At 37.4% G+C, this 22,389-nt stretch overlaps 1 protein-coding gene across 1 annotated transcript in view; it reads left to right on the top strand.

Moving 5' to 3' along the window:
- Positions 1 to 1,167: 1,167 nt before the first annotated feature.
- The window catches only part of FAT1 (FAT atypical cadherin 1), a gene marked incomplete at its 5' end in the record, with an annotated part of 102,434 nt that continues 81,212 nt past the window's right edge, over positions 1,168 to 22,389 (top strand). Inside the window, one exon of the mRNA XM_081999421.1 lies at positions 1,168 to 4,435. Within this exon, the coding sequence (XP_081855547.1) occupies positions 1,168 to 4,435 (3,268 nt within the window). The remainder of the gene's footprint in view (positions 4,436 to 22,389) is intronic.

The raw sequence follows: 22,389 nt of genomic DNA, 5'->3' as shown, positions 1-22,389 counted from the left end.
TAATCAAAGTAATCAAGTCAAAGCTAGATTGCTTTCTACTTGCTAGAAAGAAATTTTTCCCCCAAGATTTTGTTGAAAGCTTGGGCTTGTTGAGGAAGCATTCTGAAGCTTTGATTTGATAACAAACAGCCATTTGTTATCCTGTGAGACTTTGGGGAGTAAAGACTGTTGCTGTAAACCCAGATGAAGAGGCTGGTCCCAAAGGTCTTGTTCCTGAGGTTTATGCCTTTCTTCCTACTACAGTCTTGCCTGGATTTAGGGACTGCAAATGAAATGCTGATTTCTTCGAAAGGGAAAGCCAGTGAGGGTGTATCTCTGTCTTGCCATTCCAGGCTCTTTTGCTCTCGCTTCTGGAGTGTGTTTGAGAAACATGTTTTAACAGTTCCTCCAGTTGTTTTCATTGATTCCTGTTCTCATAGCTCTTGATACCGTTTTGATTCAGATCTGTTTTGAGAGGGGAGCAAAGGAATGTCTCATTCTTTATTGGTTTTACAACTTAGTGATGCTTGATAAAAATGTTTTTTATGATATGCGCTGCTATCCACTACTCTTATAAGGGTATTCAGAGCTGGAGAGAACACAATACATACAGAATTACCTCTTTATAATTTTTATAATTCTTGGAACAGGTGCTCATAGGTTACTTTAAAGAATTCATGGTAATTTCAAGCCAACTCTTGCTGTTTACTTCCACATCATTGAACAGCCATTTTACAATCTAAGTGAAATGAGGGAGAAGAATTTTCTGTCAGAAGACCGTGTCACATAGAAAGTAGAGGACTGGAGTGAATATTCACTACTCCAGATTAGTTCAGATCTAGTTTGCTTACTTACAGCAGACAGCATTGGTATATTTCTTCTAACATGTTGCTTCACGGAGTTGTTAATTTGAAGCTAACTCTGTGTATTCCCTTGTGTCATGGTAGTAATTCCTAGACTTTTGGTCTTGGGTATTCTTGGTGGGTTTTAGGAATTCTAATTTATCTGCATTTCTAACACTGTAAATCATGTTAAAACTTTCTGCAAAAAAGGATATAACCTAGATGGGTAATTTGTAGTTTTCTTTAAAGCATGAATTCTAAACAAAAAGTCGCGGTTATTTGAATAATATTTGAACAGTCTTAACATATCTTTCTCTTGTTTCAGGGTTTCTTTGTAATTGCTGCCATGGGAAGATACTTGACTATGCTGTTGCTGCTGATGCTGCTGGTGCAGCATTTTGGAAACTGTGAAGGAAATCAAAGGCCACACCATGCTCCGCCAATGCAATTTACACAAGTACAGTATAATGCCACTGTGTTTGAGAATTCTGCAGCCAAGACGTATGTTGGGCATCCAGTGAAAATGGGCATTTACATTACAAATCCATTATGGGACATAAGATACAAAATTATTTCTGGTGACAGTGAGAACTTGTTCAAAGCTGAGGAATATGTTCTTGGAAACTTCTGCTTTTTGAGAATACGGACCAAGGGAGGAAACACAGCTATCCTTAACAGAGAGGTAAAAGACCATTATATGCTGACTGTGAAGGCAGTTGAAAAAAATACAAATGCTGAAACTCGCACAAAGGTCAGGATACAGGTACTGGATACAAATGACTTGCGGCCTTTGTTTTCTCCAACATCTTACAGTGTTGCTTTGCCTGAAAACACAGCAATAAGGACCAGCATCGCAAGAGTCAGTGCAACAGATGCAGATATAGGAACAAATGGAGAGTTCTACTATAGCTTTAAAGAAAGAACGGATGTGTTTGCTATACATCCAACTAGTGGAGTGGTAGTTCTAACTGGTAGACTTGACTACTCAGACACTAAGCGTTACGAGATGGAAATTCTTGCAGTGGACCGTGGGCTGAAGCTGTATGGTAGCAGTGGCATAAGCAGTATGGCAAAACTAACTGTTCATGTAGAGCAAGCAAACGAATATGCCCCCGTTATTACAGCTGTTACATTGACTCCATCAGAATCAGACAAAGATCCAACTTATGCAATTGTAACTGTAGAGGACAATGATCAGGGTTCAAATGGGGAAATAGCGTCATTAAATATTGTTGCAGGTGATCCGCTCCAACAGTTCAAAACAGTGAGGTCTGTTCCAGGAGGTAAAGAATACAGAATAAAAGCCATTGGTCACATCGATTGGGAGAGCCACCCTTTTGGATACAACCTTACCCTTCAAGCTAAAGATAAAGGCAATCCCCCCCAGTTTTCTTCTGTAAAAGTTGTTCATGTGACATCTCCACAATTTAAGTCTGGTCCTGTCAGATTTGAAAAAGAGATATATAGAGCTGAAATAAGTGAATTTGCCCCTCCAAATACACCTGTGATAATGGTGAAAGCTCTGCCTAGTTACCCGCATTTAAAATACGAATTTAAAAATACACCTGGCAAAGTAAAATTCAATTTAAACACTCACACTGGTCTTATTACCACTTTAGAACCCATAAAAGCACAATATGCATCCCATTTTGAACTTGAAGTTGTGACAAGTGACAGAAGAGCTTCTGCAAAAGTATTAATTAAGGTACTAGGCATGAACAGCAATCCTCCTGAATTTACTCAGACATCCTATAAAGCCTCCTTCGATGAGAATGTGCCAATAGGTACGAGTGTCATGAGAGTAAGTGCAAAAGACCCTGATGAAGGGGAGAATGGTTATGTGACCTATAGCATCGCAAACCTAAATCCTTTGCCGTTTGTGATCAACCACTTCAGTGGGATTATTAGTACCTCAGAAGACTTGGATTATGAATTGATGCCGAGGGTTTACAATTTAAGGATTCGAGCTTCTGATTGGGGTATACCATATCGTCGAGAAGTTGAAGTTCCCGTTACTATTATTTTAAATAACCTGAATGACAATATACCTCTGTTTGAGAAAATAAATTGTGAGGGAACAATCCCTAGGGATCTTGGTGTTGGAGAACAAATAACAACTGTATCTGCTATTGATGCTGATGAGCTCCAGTTGGTGAGGTACCAAATTGAATCTGGCAATGAACTGGATTTTTTTAGCCTAAATCCAAATTCTGGAGTACTTTCACTCAAACAGTCACTAACAGATGGCCTTGGTGCTAAAATGTCTTTTCACAGTTTGAAAATTACAGCTACAGATGGAGAAAACTTTGCAAAACCATTGTATATCAACATAACTGTAGCTACTAGTCGCAAACCGGTCAGCTTGCAATGTGAAGAAACTGGTGTTGCCAAAATGCTTGCAGAGAAACTCTTACAAGCAAATAAATTGCACAGTCGTGGAGAAGTTGAGGATGTTTTCTTTGACACTCACTCTGTGAATCTGCATGCACCTCAATTTAGAAGTACTCTTCCCAGTAACATTGAGATAAGAGAAGACCAACCTGTGGGCTCCAGCATAATACTTATGAATGCTACTGATCTTGATACTGGCTTCAATGGAAAGCTAGTGTATGTCATCTCTGGAGGTAACGAAGATAGTAGTTTCATCGTTGATATGGAAAGAGGAATGCTGAAAATTTTATCTCCCCTTGACCGAGAAGTAAAAGATAAATATACTCTAAATATTACTGTCTATGACCTTGGAATACCACAGAAGTCTGCCTGGAACCTTTTAGATATAAAAATTTTGGATGCTAATGACAACCCACCAGAGTTCCTGCAAGACAGCTATTTTGTTGAAGTGAGTGAAAACAAAGAGCCAAACAGTGAAATAATTCAAATTGAAGCTACCGATAAAGATTTGGGGGCTAATGGAGAAGTGAAATACTCTCTTCTTACAGATACAGATAAGTTTACTATTAATGCTGTGACAGGAGTTGTGAAAGTTGTAGGAGTTCTGGATCGTGAAGAACAGCATGTCTATTTCTTGAAAATAGAGGCTAGGGACCAACCTACTGAAGAACCTCAATTATTTTCAACAGTTATTTTGAAAGTGTCTGTAGAAGATGTTAATGACAATGCTCCTAAGTTTATTCCTTCAAATTATCACGTGAAAATTCGAGAAGATCTTCCTGAGGGAACTATTATTACGTGGCTAGAAGCATATGATCCTGATTTAGGCCAGTCAAGTCAGGTACGATACAGTCTTTTGGACAGTGGCGATGGCACCTTTGATGTTGACAAACTAAGTGGAGCAATACGTATTGTACAAAGACTGGATTATGAAAAGAAACAACTTTATAACTTGACTGTGCGGGCCAAGGACAAAGGAAAGCCCGTTTCATTGTCCTCTACGTGTTACGTTGAGGTTGAGATAGTTGATGTGAATGAAAACTTGCACCCTCCACGGTTCTCTATATTTGCAGATAAAGGCTTTATAAAAGAAGATGCCCCTGTTGGCTCCTCAGTGATGACAGTATCTGCTTATGATGAAGATTCAGGACGAGATGGGGAGATTAGATATTCCATCAGAGATGGATCTGGTATAGGAGTTTTTCGAATAGATGAAGAAAAAGGTAAGGTGGCTTTTGGTTATTTTCCTATTCTAAACAAAATCATATGCCAGCAAAGAGGGAAGAGAAGCAGCATGTCACAGTTGACATAGATGTTCTTGTTAGGACAAAAAGATGTCACCAATAATGTATATAGTTTTATCTGTCACTTTAATGAAATTATATATGTATATAATATATATTTGATAAGTAATTTTCCTCTACTGTCCTCATTTCTATCCAGCCTACCTAAAGCCATTCTTAGATCTTACAAATCTATGCCACCTGTCAAAAGTAAGAATCCTATTGGTATAAAGCAAAGGTCTCCCTCATGTGAACGCTGTTGTCTTGTGGACAGTGGGACTGTGAAGCTAAGGCAGCAAACTGTACCTTGCAGGGATTTTTATGCTTTTTAATCTTCAGTGACATCTCTGTTGCTTCATTTACTGGAGGTATGCATGGGTGTGATATTGCCATACATGCTGGTTTCGGTAGTTATCTTTCAGAGTTATAGGTGCCCATCTGTAAGTTAGTAAGCAGTGCCTTCTTCATGGAAAGGTGTCTGTCAAAGAAAGCATAGATGCAGCCTTTAAAAAAACTTGTATAAATGAAGCAGACTGAAATGTTGACTTAAGTCATTAATAATGCATAAATTAATGAGCAATGTGAGAATTATTCCAGTGTCATGTGTTCAGAAGAAACATAATTATGGTTTCAATAAAATTCTAGCGCTGACTTCAGACACTTTGTTTGGACACCTGTGTAGCTACCTATTCATTTATGTCTCTGATAAAGATAGAGCATTGATATTGTGCTACTATTTAAATGCCTTAAAATAAATTGAGGAGGAATCGTGTGCAAAACTTAGCTATGGGTTACATGTAGGTAAATTATGACATATGTGATTGATACCTTGCAGGAAAAATAACTTGTAACTGAGAATAAAAAATGGTAAACATACCTGATTCATCTAGTAGCCGTTCTGTGTCTTTTGTATGCTTCCCACAATTATGAATGTGGGTAATACAGACTCACAAAGTCACTTTAGTCTTCAAGGTTTAGGTGAACAAAATGTTACTGGCAATATTTTTTTCTTCTATAGAAAGTCAGCTATTAAATTATGTAATTTGTGGCTAAAGACCCAACTCTAGAGCTTGAAATGTAGCATTACTTCCCTTAGCTTTACTTTTAACAAAGCACCTAGTTAAGATTGTGGAACAGACTCTAAAAATGGAGAATTGAGTACTTTCCAAGACTTAGTAGTTTCATTTTTTGGTATGTGCACAGACTATTTATTTGCATATCATTATGCCTCTCTTTTGACATAAGGACATTCAAGTTTACTGTGCGTTATGGTATCTTAGAAAAGTGTCTGGTTGTCCTACAGAATGAGGTGAAGTTTGCCAATTTATTGTCCAAGTGATAAATAACAGTAATGAGAATGAAAGAATGAAGAATTATTTTTATTGTGACACCAGTATGTACATGTGTACCTGCTTATGTGTATGTGGGCAGGTACATGTATTTTTGTGACACTACTACTGTGGCAGAATTAGTTGTCTGCATGTGTTGCCTCTTTACTCTTTTGGCACAAGGCTAGTTTGCTTTACTGAAGAATTGGCGTCAGTTTAAGTACATTCCTCTTTATCTGACAGGTTTACAAGGCTGGCAGAACTTGGGGCAAAACCAACGTCTAATAATCTTGTCCAGGACAGTGGCTCTGTGTTTTCAAGGCTGGGGAGAGGCATTGTGTATATTCATATCTGCTATCTAGTGTTTGCAGTTCTTCAGGGATGAAAGTAGAGGGGTTTGGTGGGGAGGGGGTGGTGGTGAAGAGAGATTGCTAATCTTTAATCTTAGTGAACAAATTCAGCTTAAGATGCTGGCATGGGGAAGAATGTGTGTATTTGTGTTTGGTAGGTGTGTGTTTTCCATCAAATGTTGATCTAAAGGAACCAAGGAAAGAACATGGAGTATTTTATAAGCTTGACAATGTAGCTTAAATTTTGTCTTGACACTTCTTTTTGGCTTAAGCCATCGGAATTCTTACAGAAGGCACTCTTTATACAGCACTGTCTGAATATTTGTCATATTTTTCAAAATGGACTGGCCTTGATACAGGGAGCAGACTGATAATTACCCAAGAAAGCACATTAAAGAGTTTGTAAAAGAGGAGATCTGGCAAGCAACTTGGTAACTTTTTCAGCTTGCTAAAGGGCTCTTCTGACTTCACCCTTGAGCTACATGTCTCTTCCTGCTGTCTTTGAAAGCATCATACTACCCTTCCAGTTTATCCATCTCTGAACTGAATTTAGGAAGGTATTTGGAGTCAACACTTAACTGTTTGGTGGCTAAGAGGAATTCTTTTGTCCCTTGCTTCTTGGGAATCGAGGACAACAATCACATTTGCAGAAAGACTAGATGATTGATGATAATAGAATAATCAAATAGCTAGTTCTATGCATGGAATTTTTGCTGGCTTTCAGGTTATCTTCTCCATGTTAATGGGTTTTTAATTTTATATTTTGAAATGTAGGAAATTGTATTAATGTTTGATATTTGCACTTCTGGAATTTTCACAAGAGAATTTAATACATCTTTACCGCTAACTCTTGAGTACTTCTTTCTAAGACTTACCTTTGTTTTGGGTTAGCTGGTTTTCATAGGTTCTGTTTTCTGCAGTCCTGTCCAAACCCTTAGAAATAAATCTCTTAACAAGGAGCCCTAATGCACCTGTACTCATGAACTCAGGAGTCGCTTTGATTACTTTGTTGCCTAATTGCTGTGATGCTTTTCAAGATGACACAGAAAAACGTACATTAGGATGAATTTGGTAGACAGCCATATTTTAGCATTCATTTAAGTATTCTTTAGCCTGAAAAGGCAATAATGGTCAGGAAAGGAGGAGAGCAGGATCATAGAAGTCTATAAAACCTAAAAAGTTTCTGTACCATCTTCCTCATATCACTGTTTTTTGCAATGCAAGAAATAGGGCACACACAGTTAACAGGTGACCAACTTAAAAGGAAGTATTTTTCACATGAAGTGTGATAAATTTGTGAAACTCATTTCCCTAGGAACTTACAGAGATCGAAAGTACGACTAAAGAAAATAAATGGTACTAGTGAGATTATTTTGAGATAGCATAAGGCTGAACCTCAAACTCATGAATTGTTAACTGGAAGCCAAGTGGGTGAGGGAAGGAGATCAGAGATCATCACTCAATATATAATGATTCAGCAGCATAACAGTGCATTGTGACTTATTATACAGAGATAAAATTAAAATTACATAATAAATGGAGACTCTGAATGTATTATAACAGTATGAGGAGGAAAATGTTAAAACAAAATTTCTGTGCAGTGAATTTATACAACAAAGCAATTTGTTTATCCTTTAGGTGTGTGTGTGTTCAAGAGAAGTTGGAGTTTAAGATAGCTTATTATGTGTGAGCTAGACTGAAGTCTGCAAATTGAGATGATCAGCTGGCTATATAAATTGCCTGCTAAAGCAGCTATAAAATATTTTCCCCAAGAATCTGATAAGGAGTTGAGCAGAATGGGATGTATTAATAATAGAATGCTTTGTGTTGATACAGATCCCAGTGTGCCACAAAAAATACACATGCACTATCTAAATCCCGTTAGCACTGAGCAATAAAAGTGAGATAAATCATGTCAATACCATGCTGCTACTGCCATTTAGAAAAACTCTAAGGAATGATAGAAGCAATTGCGAGAGGAGAACCTAAAGCAGAAGCTGTGTGGGACTGCAATACTGAAACCTCATCCTTCCTTGTCCCAGTTCTCATCCTAGCAGGGAAAAAGAGAATGTCTTCCTGTTTACTTTTTGGTTGTCAAATATAAGGATAGAGCATTTCCATTAGGTATTTACACTCCTCAAAGGTGAAATGAAAGATGGAAGATCTAGTATGTAAAAATGGTATTTGGAAGAACTCCCAGTACTACTTCTAGTTGTATAGGTGAACAAGGCCATTCAGTGTCACCCACTGGGCTGGATGTGACACTGTCATGGGAGTACCAGCACATGGTGAGCAAATTTCCACACTGGTTTTCATCTGTAAAAATGAGAACTGTTACTAGTTTTGCTCAGTATCTGGCCTTCTCCAAGAACTTTTTGTCAAGCAGGCTGCTCCTTTCCTTGAGATATCAGGGCTTCTAGCTTATTACTGAGAGCTGATTTTTATCTTGTTTCAAGTTTGTCATCTTTCGGTTCTGGTTTTCTTCATGGTGCTCAAAATTTAGACAGCTGCAGGAGCCAGCAGACTTTGGGAGTGTAGATGCCCTGGGTCATTTAGCCGAAGAAAGGTCTCACTGCAATGTTTATAGAAGATGGGAACACATCCTGGAAGCTGATGTTCAGAAACAAAGGAACTTTCAAGAGTCCTGTATTCTGTGGTGGTGTCTGGTTGTGTCTATACCAGTTGTGTACTGGAGCGGTTGGATTTGCAACCCTGGCACACACAGATGCAGGGTGTTACGTGTAGTCTCTATGCAGTTCAGGTTTCCCCTGATGACAATTTGAACTATTTTAATAAACCATGGTGAATTTTACAAACACACTGTTATCAGAAACTTCCCAGCTAGTTCAACTTGCAAGGCTACCGGCAGGCGTTTTCTAAAAACTTCTGCAATTGAGGCTATTTCCCAGTAACCTAGTTCCAGAATGGTGTTAAGGGTCATGTGACAGTCTGAACTTCATGCATGACCTTGTTACTCATGTTCAATCCAGTAATACAGTTACTTGTTACCAGGAATCTTACTGTTCTTTCAGTAACCTGAGTTTAAGTTATTAGGCCATGAGTGTTACAGAATAACAGTAATTCTGTTCTAACAATAACAACAAAGTTTAAGGTGATTAAACTAATTTACTGACTTAAAAGATGTAGGTATGACTGTACTTTATTAGAACAAAGTCTGGGTAGCCTGATATGCTGTCTGCAGTAGTATAAGGAAGCATGAGAGGAGGGCAGACACTTCCTTCTAATACTCTCCCAGTCTCTGGTTGTTTTCTACTTGGGAAGTTTTTGAGTTGGATGTGATTTGTAACCTTTAGTGGATTTATCTTTCTTGTGTAGTCTTGCCTTGGAACCATGTAATTTTCAAGTGTAACCTTGCTACCATGATAAGGAAGGATGATTTGTTTTGGTACACAATGCTAAAGGTGCAAGTTAAAAAAAAAATGTTAACGGGGCATGTGGAAGAAAATTGATTTTATTGCCCTATCTCTGTATGCATAAAATACCATCAATAAAGTTTAACGGCTGTGAGATGCTATTTTTAATATTACCAGAACCATTTCCAGCTGGGAAGACAGTCATTCATTAAGGAGCATTAATAGGATTTTAACTATGTAAAGCAAAGTACTGAATTATACTCTTAAAAAGTACAGAGCATTGTTAACACATAATAAGCATGTTGACATTTCTTTGTAGTGTTTTCATAATTGCATTAATTAAAATGCAGGTATGATTGACATTTATACATAAGGTATAGCTTCAGGTTCTGTTTCTTCAGTGATCTTTGGCTTTTGAGCTTTTCAAATCATTCCACCACTCACCATTGTTGAGTTCTAATGCCTGTCTTCATATTAAAAAAAGATTAAATACTGTGATTGTCAGTGGAGCAGAACACTTTAGTACCTATGGATAGCTGTTAAACCAACAGCGTTGTCTGGAACAGAAGCCAACTGGCCTGCATCTATCCTAACAACTCGTACTTTTAGGCAGGGTGGCTGCATCCAGACTGTTGAGAATCCTGTCTGCTGCATTTCAAGTCCTCACTGTGCCCCAGTGCTCTTTGGAAGAGTGGTAGCTGGCACAGGCCAAATGCAGTTTAGGAATGTAGAGAATCAAGTTCCAATGCCTGGGAACGGTTTGTGTCTGTTGTACTGATACAGCCATAAACCACTTGAAGGTAAGGGGGTGTGGGGGGGTACATTTTTAATCAAAATTGAGACTAATATGATTTGTTTTTAAGTTAATTGTAGTTAAGCAGCCTTACAAATACGGGACTATCTTCGCACTCTTAATGTTGACATTAAATTAAAAATTGTAATTGAAGTTGATAGTCAGGAAAGTATTCCTGGTGGGTTTGATATGACAGGCTATGGGGAGGAGATGCTCCAAGATTTAGGCAAAGTTTGCTTACAGAAGTTGTGTCAGTGACACAGATACAGTCTCATTGGCACATGGGTTTTGGCATTAAAGTTCCTTTGATTAAAAATGAGGAGTAAATGGGCTATGAGGGTCTTCTCATAGTGTTTTCTTGCAAAGCGCGCAGTAATTCTCACTATTTTTGAAGAGAGAACTGAATTAGGAAATGCTCTATTTATGCAGAATACTAAGTGGTTGCAGCTTTTTGCACAAGAAATTTTCACCCTAGCTAGTTCGGATACAGACGTGAGTAAACTCAGAGCACAGACTAATCTCCCAGGTATCTAATTAGCTTTTCAGAGAAGTTATTTTTTCACTCTACACTGAATTCTGAACTGCCAGATTACATTGTATTGAAGTTAATGATTTTCCCATATAGCTATAGCAGCTAACTTTCTTTAGTGGATGAGGTATAAATGTGCTAGAGTAAGAATTTCTAAGGTGGTTTGTTTAAAAAAACAGAACAAAACCCTAACCAAACCAAAAAAAGCCCCTTTCAGAATGGTTACTATAAACTTATATAGCTCCAAGTTAGAGTTAAATTCTTAAGCCTGTGAATGTTAATCTTTTAAATGAGGGGCTGCGTCAGCACTTTGTTTAGCAGTTGAGAGCTAAAACCTAATTCTTATATGTATGCCGGAGATTTGAATGAAATTCTAGTCAGCAGAGAGGGTTTTTTTTAATCAAATGACTTATGCAGATTATTCTTGGATTCTAGAATTGGCCAGCCAGTTGCCACACTGACATCTGGAACAGAATTCCAGGTCAAAACCTGGAATTCAAGCACAAACTGTTAAACTCATTATTTCTTTGGAAAATAATACAAGGGCAAGCATCTTCTGTTTGCTTGAATAACGTATAATTAAAGCTCTTAAAGAAATTCAAGTAACACTTTCTGAGTTTGAGAGGCTTTTTATTTTTTGTGCCTATTGGGATAAAAGTATGTGTCAGTGTTTTGTTTTTTGAGAAATGTTAGGAACATATCTGTTCAAGAAACGTTAGTTTATCTCTGCTAAATAATAATAATACAAAATACAGGAGTTCTTATTCTGGAAACAGGTATTAGTTTAGGGCAGAGATGCAGAAAGTAATTTCCTTAGCTTTCTCTGCGAGGAGAGTTTAGTAAAATAATAACAGTATTTTTAAAGAAAGGGGGGGCAAGTGAAGATTAATTTGGTAGCTAACTGCTCTGGAGAGATATTTTAATGTTGATATACATTCAGTGCTATTTCTAGTGGCACGTTTATTTTGTGCCGTGCCTCCTTTTGGTATTGAATTGAGAAAGATGAGCAGCATGAGAACAACTTGAATTGATGTGACTGAGAGACAAGATCTACCCATTTCAAGTTCTTCACTGGCAATCTTGTGAATCCTTTGCAGAAGAGTCCTTATCAAACCTCTCCAGAGCCCACCAGAAGAACAGCTTTGTTGTAACAATAAATACTGAATAATAAATAATTACAGTACCATGCCCACCCAAACACAATAACCTGTTTTTTAAAGCATTTATTCCATGTTTTGGTGACTTCTCTTCCCTACCAGAATTGCCAGTGGTAGTCAAGTATGCAATATGCATGGAGCAGAGCTGAAATCCTTGCTTCGTCTGCAAGATGGGAGAGACAGTTGTATCTGTGTGGGACACTTAAATTGAGGAGGCATATTTATGGTTGTTGATTACAGATATTTTAAGAACTTGTTGTGTAGACTATTTTTTAAATGGGGTATTATTTTATTTTCTGCTTTCTGGTTAATGATACCCAGTGGGTTTGAGTGTGTTCAGCATCATGTTGAAAATAAGAGTGAAGCTGACACAGAAGATCTGTATGGTTTCATTCTGGTTTTATGGCATTTTTTTTTGGGTGGCATGAAGTCAAACTCGGGCCGTTGTGTAAGAACAAATCAGTTATGTTAAAAAAAAAAAAAGAACTGTGCCTGAATTGGATAATAATTTGAGTTTAAAAAACATTTGCTTAAAATTTCATGCAACTAAAATAGATTTTCCGCCAATTTGTTACGGTTTTAAAAATGAGGCATTTGGCACATAGATTCTCTTTTATGAGACAGTACAAATAGCTCTAACAGCAGCTTACTAAGAGTAACTGTGCTATCTTTAGATCCCCTCTAGTATTAGGAGAAATTTAAAAACTTGTTTTGAAGAGGTATAGACCCAATTCAGCACAATTTGTGTCTGTTTAAAGAAATAAAGGTAAAAGCCAGAGACCTGCTATCAGCTAGACTAAAGGCAAGTCTTAAATTTGCTGCAATCAAAAAAAAAAAATCCAGAAAGCTTTTCCTAGGAGATAACTTTTGGGGGTGCATTATTTTGCTTTATTGCTGGTACCAATAGTCTGGCTGCCCGACACCTGAATTTAGTTGTGTGCATGGAATTACTTAAGTTCAGAAGAGGTTACCTGGTTAACCTGTCAAGGACCATCTGATCTTGACTACAGTTCACAGTTTTGCACTCAGGGTATGATTATGTTGAGGCTTAGGTCTGGAACTGATGGTGCTGCTGGGTTAACCTGTGGGATGATGCTGTTGCATTTATGTTTCTTTTCAGGTGTATCGAATATGCTAGAGCTAAGCCTGGCATTTAGAGCTAATGTTGAGTTTCAGTTTTGTCAGAGGTTAAGGAGGCCTGGGTTTGGACCACGGTCCTGAGCAGCCTGGAGCTAGCTCATTACCTTCCTTTCTTAGGCTAGAAGGAAACTATGTAATTTGCATTTGTGATGGTGGTAACTCACAAACTGCTATTAGATTGTTAATGTAGGTTTTAGAACATGTCTTTGGAAGAAGCTGAGTTCGTTTTAGACAAACATATTCCTCTTATGTTTTGCTGTTGGTAGGGGGGGATCTTCCAAAGTAGTTTGAGAGTTTCTTAGGTATCCAGCTGAGTAAAACATCACCTTAGCTGCCGAATAGAGATCCCATACGAAAGCTGGGGCTCCCCTCCTCTTCTGCAGGGATGCTGAAAGTAAGGGATTGTTTTGTTGTGAAAGGTGTTGATTGGGTTACAGCTTGGTCTGATGAAGACAGAGCTGCCGGGGGGCTGTCTCTCTGTAGGAGATGAACTGAGGCTGAGCCACATGTGGTCCCAAAGATTACCTTATAAACAGCAATCAATTCAGGCAGCAGTGTACATATTAAGGGCCTATTAACTTGCTTAGGCCTCTCTTTGACTTGAAAAGTACTTGTGAGCAGAGGAATAATAAAAGGGAAGGGTTGCCAAAAGCTATGGAAGGTGCATCTTGCCATATCACTGTTGGTACATCTGTTGAGTTTATTTCCTACTAAGCATCTGCTTAGCTTTTGAAGTACATATTAAGGTCAAAGGAGGAGAGCTTGAAATGATTGCATAATGTTTATTCTTTTCTTTGAAGATTTTAAACTTTAATCATACAGCATTTGGACATATTTAACAAAGGACAAACCTACATGAGTGTTTGGCAAACTTCCACAACTTATAACATGCAGTAGTTGCAGCTTTAGAACTTGGATTTAAAAATACTTTGGGCCTTGCTGAAACTATGGTTTGCAGGTCTGTTTTGTAATCTGTGTATCGTTCTTACTGCATCTGTGACTTGATTACACTGGTCATCTGAATGTGACCAAAAATGAATTCTCAATTCAGCAGTCTCCATGTGGCTCGGCAAAAGAAAATGTCTAGCGTTCCACTGTCATCAAAGAGGAATTTTTGGGAAAACAGAAGTGTGCAAAGAACCTAGCAACAGGACTGCAACAGATAACCTCATTCCTGAATGACGAAGTTTCCCCAAACTCCTTGTGTTCTATCCACACTCCTAATAGCTGCTTCCATTTAAATTGAAATTATCAGTGAAAAAGGATAAATCAATATGTTCATGGTTCTTACAAAGAGTTGTGTAATTTTGATAGGCATTAGGGTTAAAGAGCAAACTGCTGAGCTAGTGGGTATAAATTGTCTTGACCTATCGGTAGTGGCGATCATTAATAACTCTTCTGGCTCAGAGTTCTGCGTCTGTGCAGACTTGTCAGTGTGGCATTGCTGATACCAGAACTGCCTATATCTGTCTATATGACAGGGAAGGTTACACACAGGAAAATTCAGTAGTTGCATTGCTTTATTGCTCAATCTACTTCGAATAATCCTCGCTGAGATGGACTGCTTCCAAAAACTGCATGTTTAAGCCAATCATTTTGGGTGCGTATATGAAGAAGGGCCACTTTTATTTTGCTGATGCAAAAAGCCTGAAACCACCTCTATACATTAAAAAATGAAAATTCCTGAGTTTTTGTTTTGAAGTTGCTGATCATAGTGTGCTTATTCATATTTTGTACAGGACTTAAGTATTAAAAGATTATTTATATTAAAATTTTAAAATGTAAGAAGCATAGTTACATAATAGCCTTCTGATTTTAGCGTTACTGGTAAATGTACATGAGTATTACAGAACTGCTCCAGTTGTGGGTGAAAAGATTAAGATTTTGGTAACATACTGTGCTAAAAATGAATACAAAATGAATGAATAATAAGCTAAAAATGAATACATAACTTCTCTTCACATGTGTCACATGTAGTCCTGGTTGTATTTACGCACAGAGAAAGTTTGGTAGTTCAGCTTGAAAGACTTGCAGTACAAAGAAGCTTATGATGGAATGTATGAATGGAATTATGTATGTGATCTTTAATACTAGTACCTTGTCCCCTCCATTTCTCCAAAGCTGTGAAGGTGACATGCATAGCTCTTTCATGGGGAATACATCTCCTTTCTATGGATTTTTTTTAATTTTTTTTTTTTTTTACACCCCTAACCCCTCTGAACCTTTGCCTCTAGTTTTGCCATGACAGGGTATATCCTGTCTCTATGAAAATTAGAGATTGCTGTCTAATGATAAGGGTTTAATCTGCAACGAATCAGACATGTGGAAACTTCTGTCTGTGGAATTTTCTGTTTGATCTGGGAGGAATGCCCTTGCTGTGCCCTTCCTGTAATGAAAGCAAGGTAGAGTGAATCAAAGTGATTCTAGATAAGATTGGAATGTGTGCATTGGTTATGCCTCTATTATATTTGGTGTTGCAATTCTCGTTGTATGTATTATTTTACTATCCAAGAGATTAACAGCATAGTTCATCTTTTTAAAAGATACCTCTTTCTGTTTTAGTTAAAAGTGCTGGTTTTTTATTGATTAAATTCCTGCGTTAATTACTTGGGTTTGAACATGGAAAGTCTTACTCAAAAAAAGACTTTGTCAGCAAAATATTGAATGTGCTATGATAATACAACAGGTTTTTTGTTACTGTAAATACTATTACACTATTTACTAAATCTTTTGCCTTAAAGATTTTTTTTGGGGGGGGGGGTGTACCATTGTGAGAAATGGCTAACAGTTTCTCTCCCCTTCTTTGTTACACAAACAGTTAATGATTAGCAAATGTCCAGCTGCCTGTGCAAGGAATGTTAATTACTTTGGGAGGGAGGGAAAGATGACTATGCCTTTGCATAAGAAGTCTGGTATCATAGTTCACTTTGAAGGTAGTGTGACTATTATAGTACCAATTTTAGCAGATTAATCAGAAATGGAAAAATTACCTATGCCTCTCTCTTTGATGTCTGGTTATACATACGTGCTCCCATACCTGTGCTCCTAGCTAGTACAGTAATATTTTTGGTTGCCTGGGTTTGTCCAGACCATTTTAAAATAAAAAGTGTGCAAGAAGAGATGACAGCTTGTTAAGAAGTGGATTACTTTGTGTATGGATATAGAGAAAACATGGCTCAAAAAAAGTGATAAAAATCTAAGCAGTTCATAGTCCCCACTATTTCACACCATTCCTAATCAGCTTTCTGAATGGGGACTTGTGTGTTAAGTAGGTCTAGAAGCACAGAGATCAAGAACTGTGCTTGCAAATAAAACAAACAAACAAAATCTTAGAACTTGCACTTTTCAGTTAGCTTTTTGCTTGCTTAAAAATATTTGTGCTGAATGGTGAAATTTTGTAGTGAAATTTTGGACTGACTTGAATCTTTCCAGATACAGGTAAGGTAGGGGAGGGGAGTGTGAGAAGGTTCAAAAACTGTTAGCAAAAGAGGAGTTGTCAAGTTGTCATTGACTCAAGTGACTTGTCAGTTTTGATGTGCATTGTTTAATAAGAAGTTAAGGGAGTGATGATTATAGTGAGAACAAGATTACTGCAGATTATGTGGCTTAAATTTGGAGTGAATATTGATCCAGCATGTGATGATAGGAGGAAATGGAGTAAGAAATATATGCCGTGCTATGTCTATAATTCCAGGGGCGATCAGAAAATCATTTGGAAATTGAGTTGTTCAGTCTAGTCAAACACTAGAACGGTCAACATTTGAGAACATACTGTTGAGAACAGTCGTGTGCACATAGGGAGATTTGAGAAGATCGCCTCATGCAACTCCATCTCTAGTCACTGCAGATTCTGTGAATTTCTTAAAAAAGGAAAAAATTTTCAGTGCTTCAGGAGCAAAATGCATTTGGTGCTTAAATGGTCTACTACTTACCAACAGTATTGTAGTGTTCTTTCGTTTACACTGAGTGTACCAGTGTAGACAGAGTTGGTCTACTTTTATCATGACTGTCAATTAAACTTCTTGTTTGGTGTAGAGTTATTCATGTCACTCATTCCCTTTGGTATAAGCTGCAGCTTTACTAAAGGTGCAGTTGTATTCAGCAAAAAATGTTTCTGTGGGGAATAATTAAGAGGTTTCCAACGGAAATTCTAACAGAGAAACTGTGGTCTGTTTATCCAAATGCTTGCACGTTCTACTATTAAGCAATAAAGATAGAGTTTATTAAATTTATAGAATTTTAACAGTTAAACTTGCATTAATTTCTACTACCTTTAGTAATTCTTTTCTTCTGGAAAATGTTGATTAAAACTGTGCAGGCAGTTAGCCATTATTTATGTGAAAAACACTGAACCCATCTCCCAACAAGCATCCAGGGCACTTAAAAATAAATATGCTTGACATCTAATAAGTTATTTCTAGTTTTCTAGTTGCAAGTCTCCTTTTTAGATTTTAAGTATTGATTCTTCAGTGTGCATGTAAGAATTTGCTTACAAACAAAAGACTTCTCGTTTACTTGATACAGTAATCTTAACCAAAGAGAATGAGCACATTTTTTCAATCCCAAAGTTCTTTCCCTTCATGACTCTCCTGTACTGAAACTTTTACTCAGAAACAAACAAGTTCAGAAACATTGCTTTCTATGGCCTTTTGTCTATTTTGATTCATATGCAAAGACAAATAAAAAAAAAAAAAAAAGAATAGTATAACAAGTACTGATCAGTATGGAATCCCCTCCGGATACATGAGTAGAAATAAAGCCTGAATAAATGAATGGATACTTTGTAGGTTAATAAATCTGACTTCATCAGAACAAGGGTGAAAATGTTGTTTGATGCCACTGGATACCAGATGCTTTAATCTCATCATTTCATTGATTTACTTTGTTTTCCTCGCACTTGCATGCCCACAGGTACACCAGGTCTTCTTTGTACACATAAATCTGCTTGGGAGCAGATTTCTGTTGGCTGTAATTAAGTGCCATTGTGTATATGGCTACCTCGTGCGATAACAGAAACAGCAGTAATAGCCTGATTTCCAGTATTCCTCGACATGCTACTTGCCCTTTGATAGGTATTGGTATCTTCCCTTGGTCAGAACTTGTCTGGGAACTGTCACCGTTAACCAGCAGTTTCTGCAACTGGAAACAGTCTGGAGACTGAAAGTGTGAAGCCAAACTGCAGCAGTTCAAAACACAAATCAGTACAAATAACATGCACATGCTAAATGACAATCTTTTGCATGTGGATTAGTCGTGAGCCAGTGTTGCTGTAGAACACAACTGTAACTGCTTCTTACTAAAGAGTAGTTAACTAAAGAGTAGTACTGCTCTGTTGAACTTGCTGGGCCTTCAAAGTTACGTCTGTGGAAGTGATATGAGATAGGCTGCAACTGTTCAAATTGCAACCAAAAAGGGAGTCTGAGAGAAATGCTGTGTATGCAGAAGATTCTTGTGATACATGGAACAATTTTCCTTACTTAAGATGGTCATTAAACTTTGGATTTACAGACAAAAAGTGAATATACTTGTCACAGAACTGTCTGTGTATTTTAATAGTTTGCAGAGGTCTAAACAGCTAGATCCTTCTGGATCAACAAACCAGTTTCTGTACAATTAAATGTGTTGCTCTTGTGTGTAATTGGCTTCTCATGCGTCTCACTATTTTCCTTGTAGCCTCTTCTTCTGCCTAAGGGGGACCTAGGTTAATCTGTCAACTCCAGTTAGTTTTGAAATTCCTGGGGCCACTTACAGAGGAATTTCCCCTTCAGAGGCTCCCCATTTCCCAGTTAAATTATTAGAGTGGTAATATAACTACTCACATTGTCAACAATTTCATAGTACTAGGAAGACTGATGGTGAAGTTAGAGGGATTTTGCAGGGTGAAGCCAGACCTCTAAAGAGCATATGTGTTCATTTGTGTGTGTATATAGGAAATTCTTATAACCTTTAACAAAGAACATAGAAATTCATCCTTTGCATTTCTTAGGCACATGCAACTACACATATGTTCTAAACATTTGATTAAATACATTTTCTTCTTTGTCTTTGTTCATAAGTAAAGAGTAGGACTGTAGAAGAACCCTTCACTTGTTTCCAGATTACCTATATTTCAGTAGAAATTCTGTTGGTCATGGAATTGTAGTAAGAGAGCAGGATTTAAAGGTAAATGAATAGTGTAACAATATTATCCCATAGTACTTCTGCTTAAACATAGTTACTTATTCTAATTTTATACTGTGTAATTGTATTTCTTGGGACGTAGAAACCAGTTGTGTATTTACCTGAAGACAAAAATCTGTCCTGGGTAAGGGGATGAATGACTGGCGCAATGATTTGCATCAGATCCTGCAAACCTTGCTCATGTAACACAGTAAGAGGAGCTGCTTTTGTGGGTACTGAGAGCTCACATGCTTGGCCCAGAATCTGCTGGCAGTTTGTTCCATTTTCACTAATATTTTATAAACCTGCTGTAATGCTGATGTAGTAGTGCAGTCATGTTTTTTCAGCATGCTTTCTCTCAAGTCATGAATGACTGCTCATGTTAACAGCAAAGCTTGCCTTGCTTGTTCTTTCTTCAAAGAAATGTAGATTGTATGTGGTTGTATTACAATAAATTTTCTTATTGGCATAGAAGCTAACATTTCATTTCCCTAATGTGCACTCATCAGGGGCTTTTTATGTCTCTCCATATCGAGCTTTAGCAACATGGTACTGTTCCTCTGTATAGCAATTATATTGCCTGTCCGAAAGTCTGACATACAAGCAGCCTAGCTGACAGAAATAAGCTGGAGCTATTAAAATAACCGTAAATGAGGCTGACAATAGGAGCTGTCTGCCATTGTCCCAAAAGATTTTCTGAACTGGAAGTAATCAGTAGAGTTCTAAGGCAACCCCATCAGGGATCTTCTAATTGCAAAAATTCCCCCTTGCCACCCCCCCAACTTCCTGAAAGCAGGTTCACGATCTTTGTGGACCTTAGAAGGTTTATTACTTTTAGCCCAGACTGAATCATAATTTCTGGACATAATGTTTTATGTTGACAATTTTAAGAACATGTTTTCAGAACTTTTTTCTTTTATAAATGGCCTAAACACTGTCTTTTCCATTCATTTGACTTGTTTTTGTATAAATGTGCAGAAAGCAATGTGACAGGAACCAAAATGTTGCTGGGTCTCTATTATTTACAATTCTTTCTCTCGCCCTATGGTTTGTTCTATTTTACATGCAAAACCTCTTTTCCCAACGTTTTAAAATGTAATCTGTGTTTGGTGCAGAGCTTTAACTATCCACATTTTTTCTTCTAGGTCTTCTTATTATCTCTAGATGCTTGTTTAAGTGATAGCTGCTCTTAACTGTTGAACATTGTGTATTTCTTCAAATCTCTCTGTATCTACCTTATTTGTAAGCTGCATGTAGCAGAGATCAATAGTGATTCTTTCTCTCCCTCAGCTTGAACACAGTTCAAATTACTGCCGTCTGTTCATAGCTCAGAAGTGATGCGTCAACTGTTTTGTGTTTTACGTCAAGGTCTGGATTTGACTACATACTAGAGCTCTCTGGATGCAGAGTTTTTGCCCTCAAAAACTGTTTTCCTATGAATGCATTGGTGATTTCTATGCACTTACAGAAGTGAGTCTTCCAGTTTTGACCCTGGTAGTATCTGACTTTCACCAACTGTTCTCTGTTGTTACATTAGTGTCATATGCAGAATTTTGTTTAATTTTGAATACAGTAGGTTATTTAATGGAATTGGGGGGTTTTTGAAAATTTGTATTCCTCACTTACTGAAAGTTTTGATACAAAACTGGATTTGGCTATATATTTCCTTACATCTAGACAGTCCAGTGAAGTTAAACTTGAGACCTAAAACAGGTCATAATTTTATTATGATTGAGGTTTGACTTTGTTCAGTTTGGTTTTGTTCAGTTAAAATCTGAAATTGTTCTGATGATGATGTTTCCTATACTCTTGTTAAGGGTTCTGTGTGCTCTGCAGTGTTATTCGTCCCCTTACACCTCCCAGAACTTGCAATAACTGGTCCCTGGAAAGAGCAAGCAGTGGTGGACTTGACGTGTTGGAAGGTCTTGCAGCAGCACAGTGAAATGGCATTTATCACTTAAAGAACTTGTGAAAATTCACTACAGTTCTATCAGCTTGCTCGTACTGCTAGTTGATAAGTTACTTGAAACTTTCTAAAAGTTGTATTAGAAAATGAGCAATCTGTCCTTGAAACAGTAACAAGAGTTGCCTTCCATTTAAGTGTCTTGTCCAAACATGATTTCTCAGCTGGTACTACAAAAGACACAACTTGAAATGGTACAGCTTTCTATTTCAAAGAGCTATAAATAAAATTTCATTCAATTTTCTGGGAATCTGCCTTTACAGATGCTGACAAAGGACTTGTAATTCCAATATGTTACTTTCAGCTTATTTTCAGTATTTTTTCCTAGCTTCTCCTGAGAGAAGTTTTTTCTGAGCATTCTCTGAAGCAGAAATTGTAAAGTTTAAGTTTTTTTTGTTGCCTTTCTTCAGTACTTACGAAGAAGAAACGTTATATATCTGAAAAAGTGGATTAACGCCACTGTATAGAAACTTTGTGAATATCTAAACAAATAAATGTGTAAAATCTAAATATGTGACAAGCTGTAACTATTAGAAGGAATGTTTATACTGATGATACACCTTAGATTATATTATCTGAGGACTTTTGGGGTAACGTAATTTGTTGCAGAATTTTTCAAGGATGGTTGTGTTTTTGTGGAGTGCAGTTTTGTTTGGTGTTTGGGGTTTTTTTTAAACATTAAAGTACAGTTAACCAGGATGCATGTAAAAGGTAAAGCCACAAGTTTTTTAAAAAATAAATCAGAATGTGTTCATTTAAGATTCAGCTGTACTCAGGCAAAGTAGAAGAATCGAGTGGTCAAAAGGAAACAATGAAACTATTTCAGGCTAGGTTGAATTATTAGTTACGCACATTCATATTCCTCAGATATGTTTGCAAACAAGCAATCTGAATTCTTCATGAGTTATGCAAAACGCAGTATCGATGGTTTGTTGCTAGGTTACAGTCTTCCTAGCTGTGCCTAATTAATGGACCTGGAGGAGAGGAAAGAGAAGAGCAGCGAACACCTCTTGTTCATGTGCGAACCAAAGGCAAGCAATAGTTGCTAAAACTTTCTGCTCTCCTTCAGGGCTGCAGCCAGGGATTATTTACACTCTGAAA

This window comes from Phaethon aethereus, assembly GCF_964289735.1.
Source record: "Phaethon aethereus genome assembly, chromosome: 4".
NCBI lineage: Eukaryota > Metazoa > Chordata > Aves > Phaethontiformes > Phaethontidae > Phaethon > Phaethon aethereus.
Note: the sequence above shows the minus strand (reverse complement) of the source record. Positions and strands in the feature narration are given on the sequence as shown.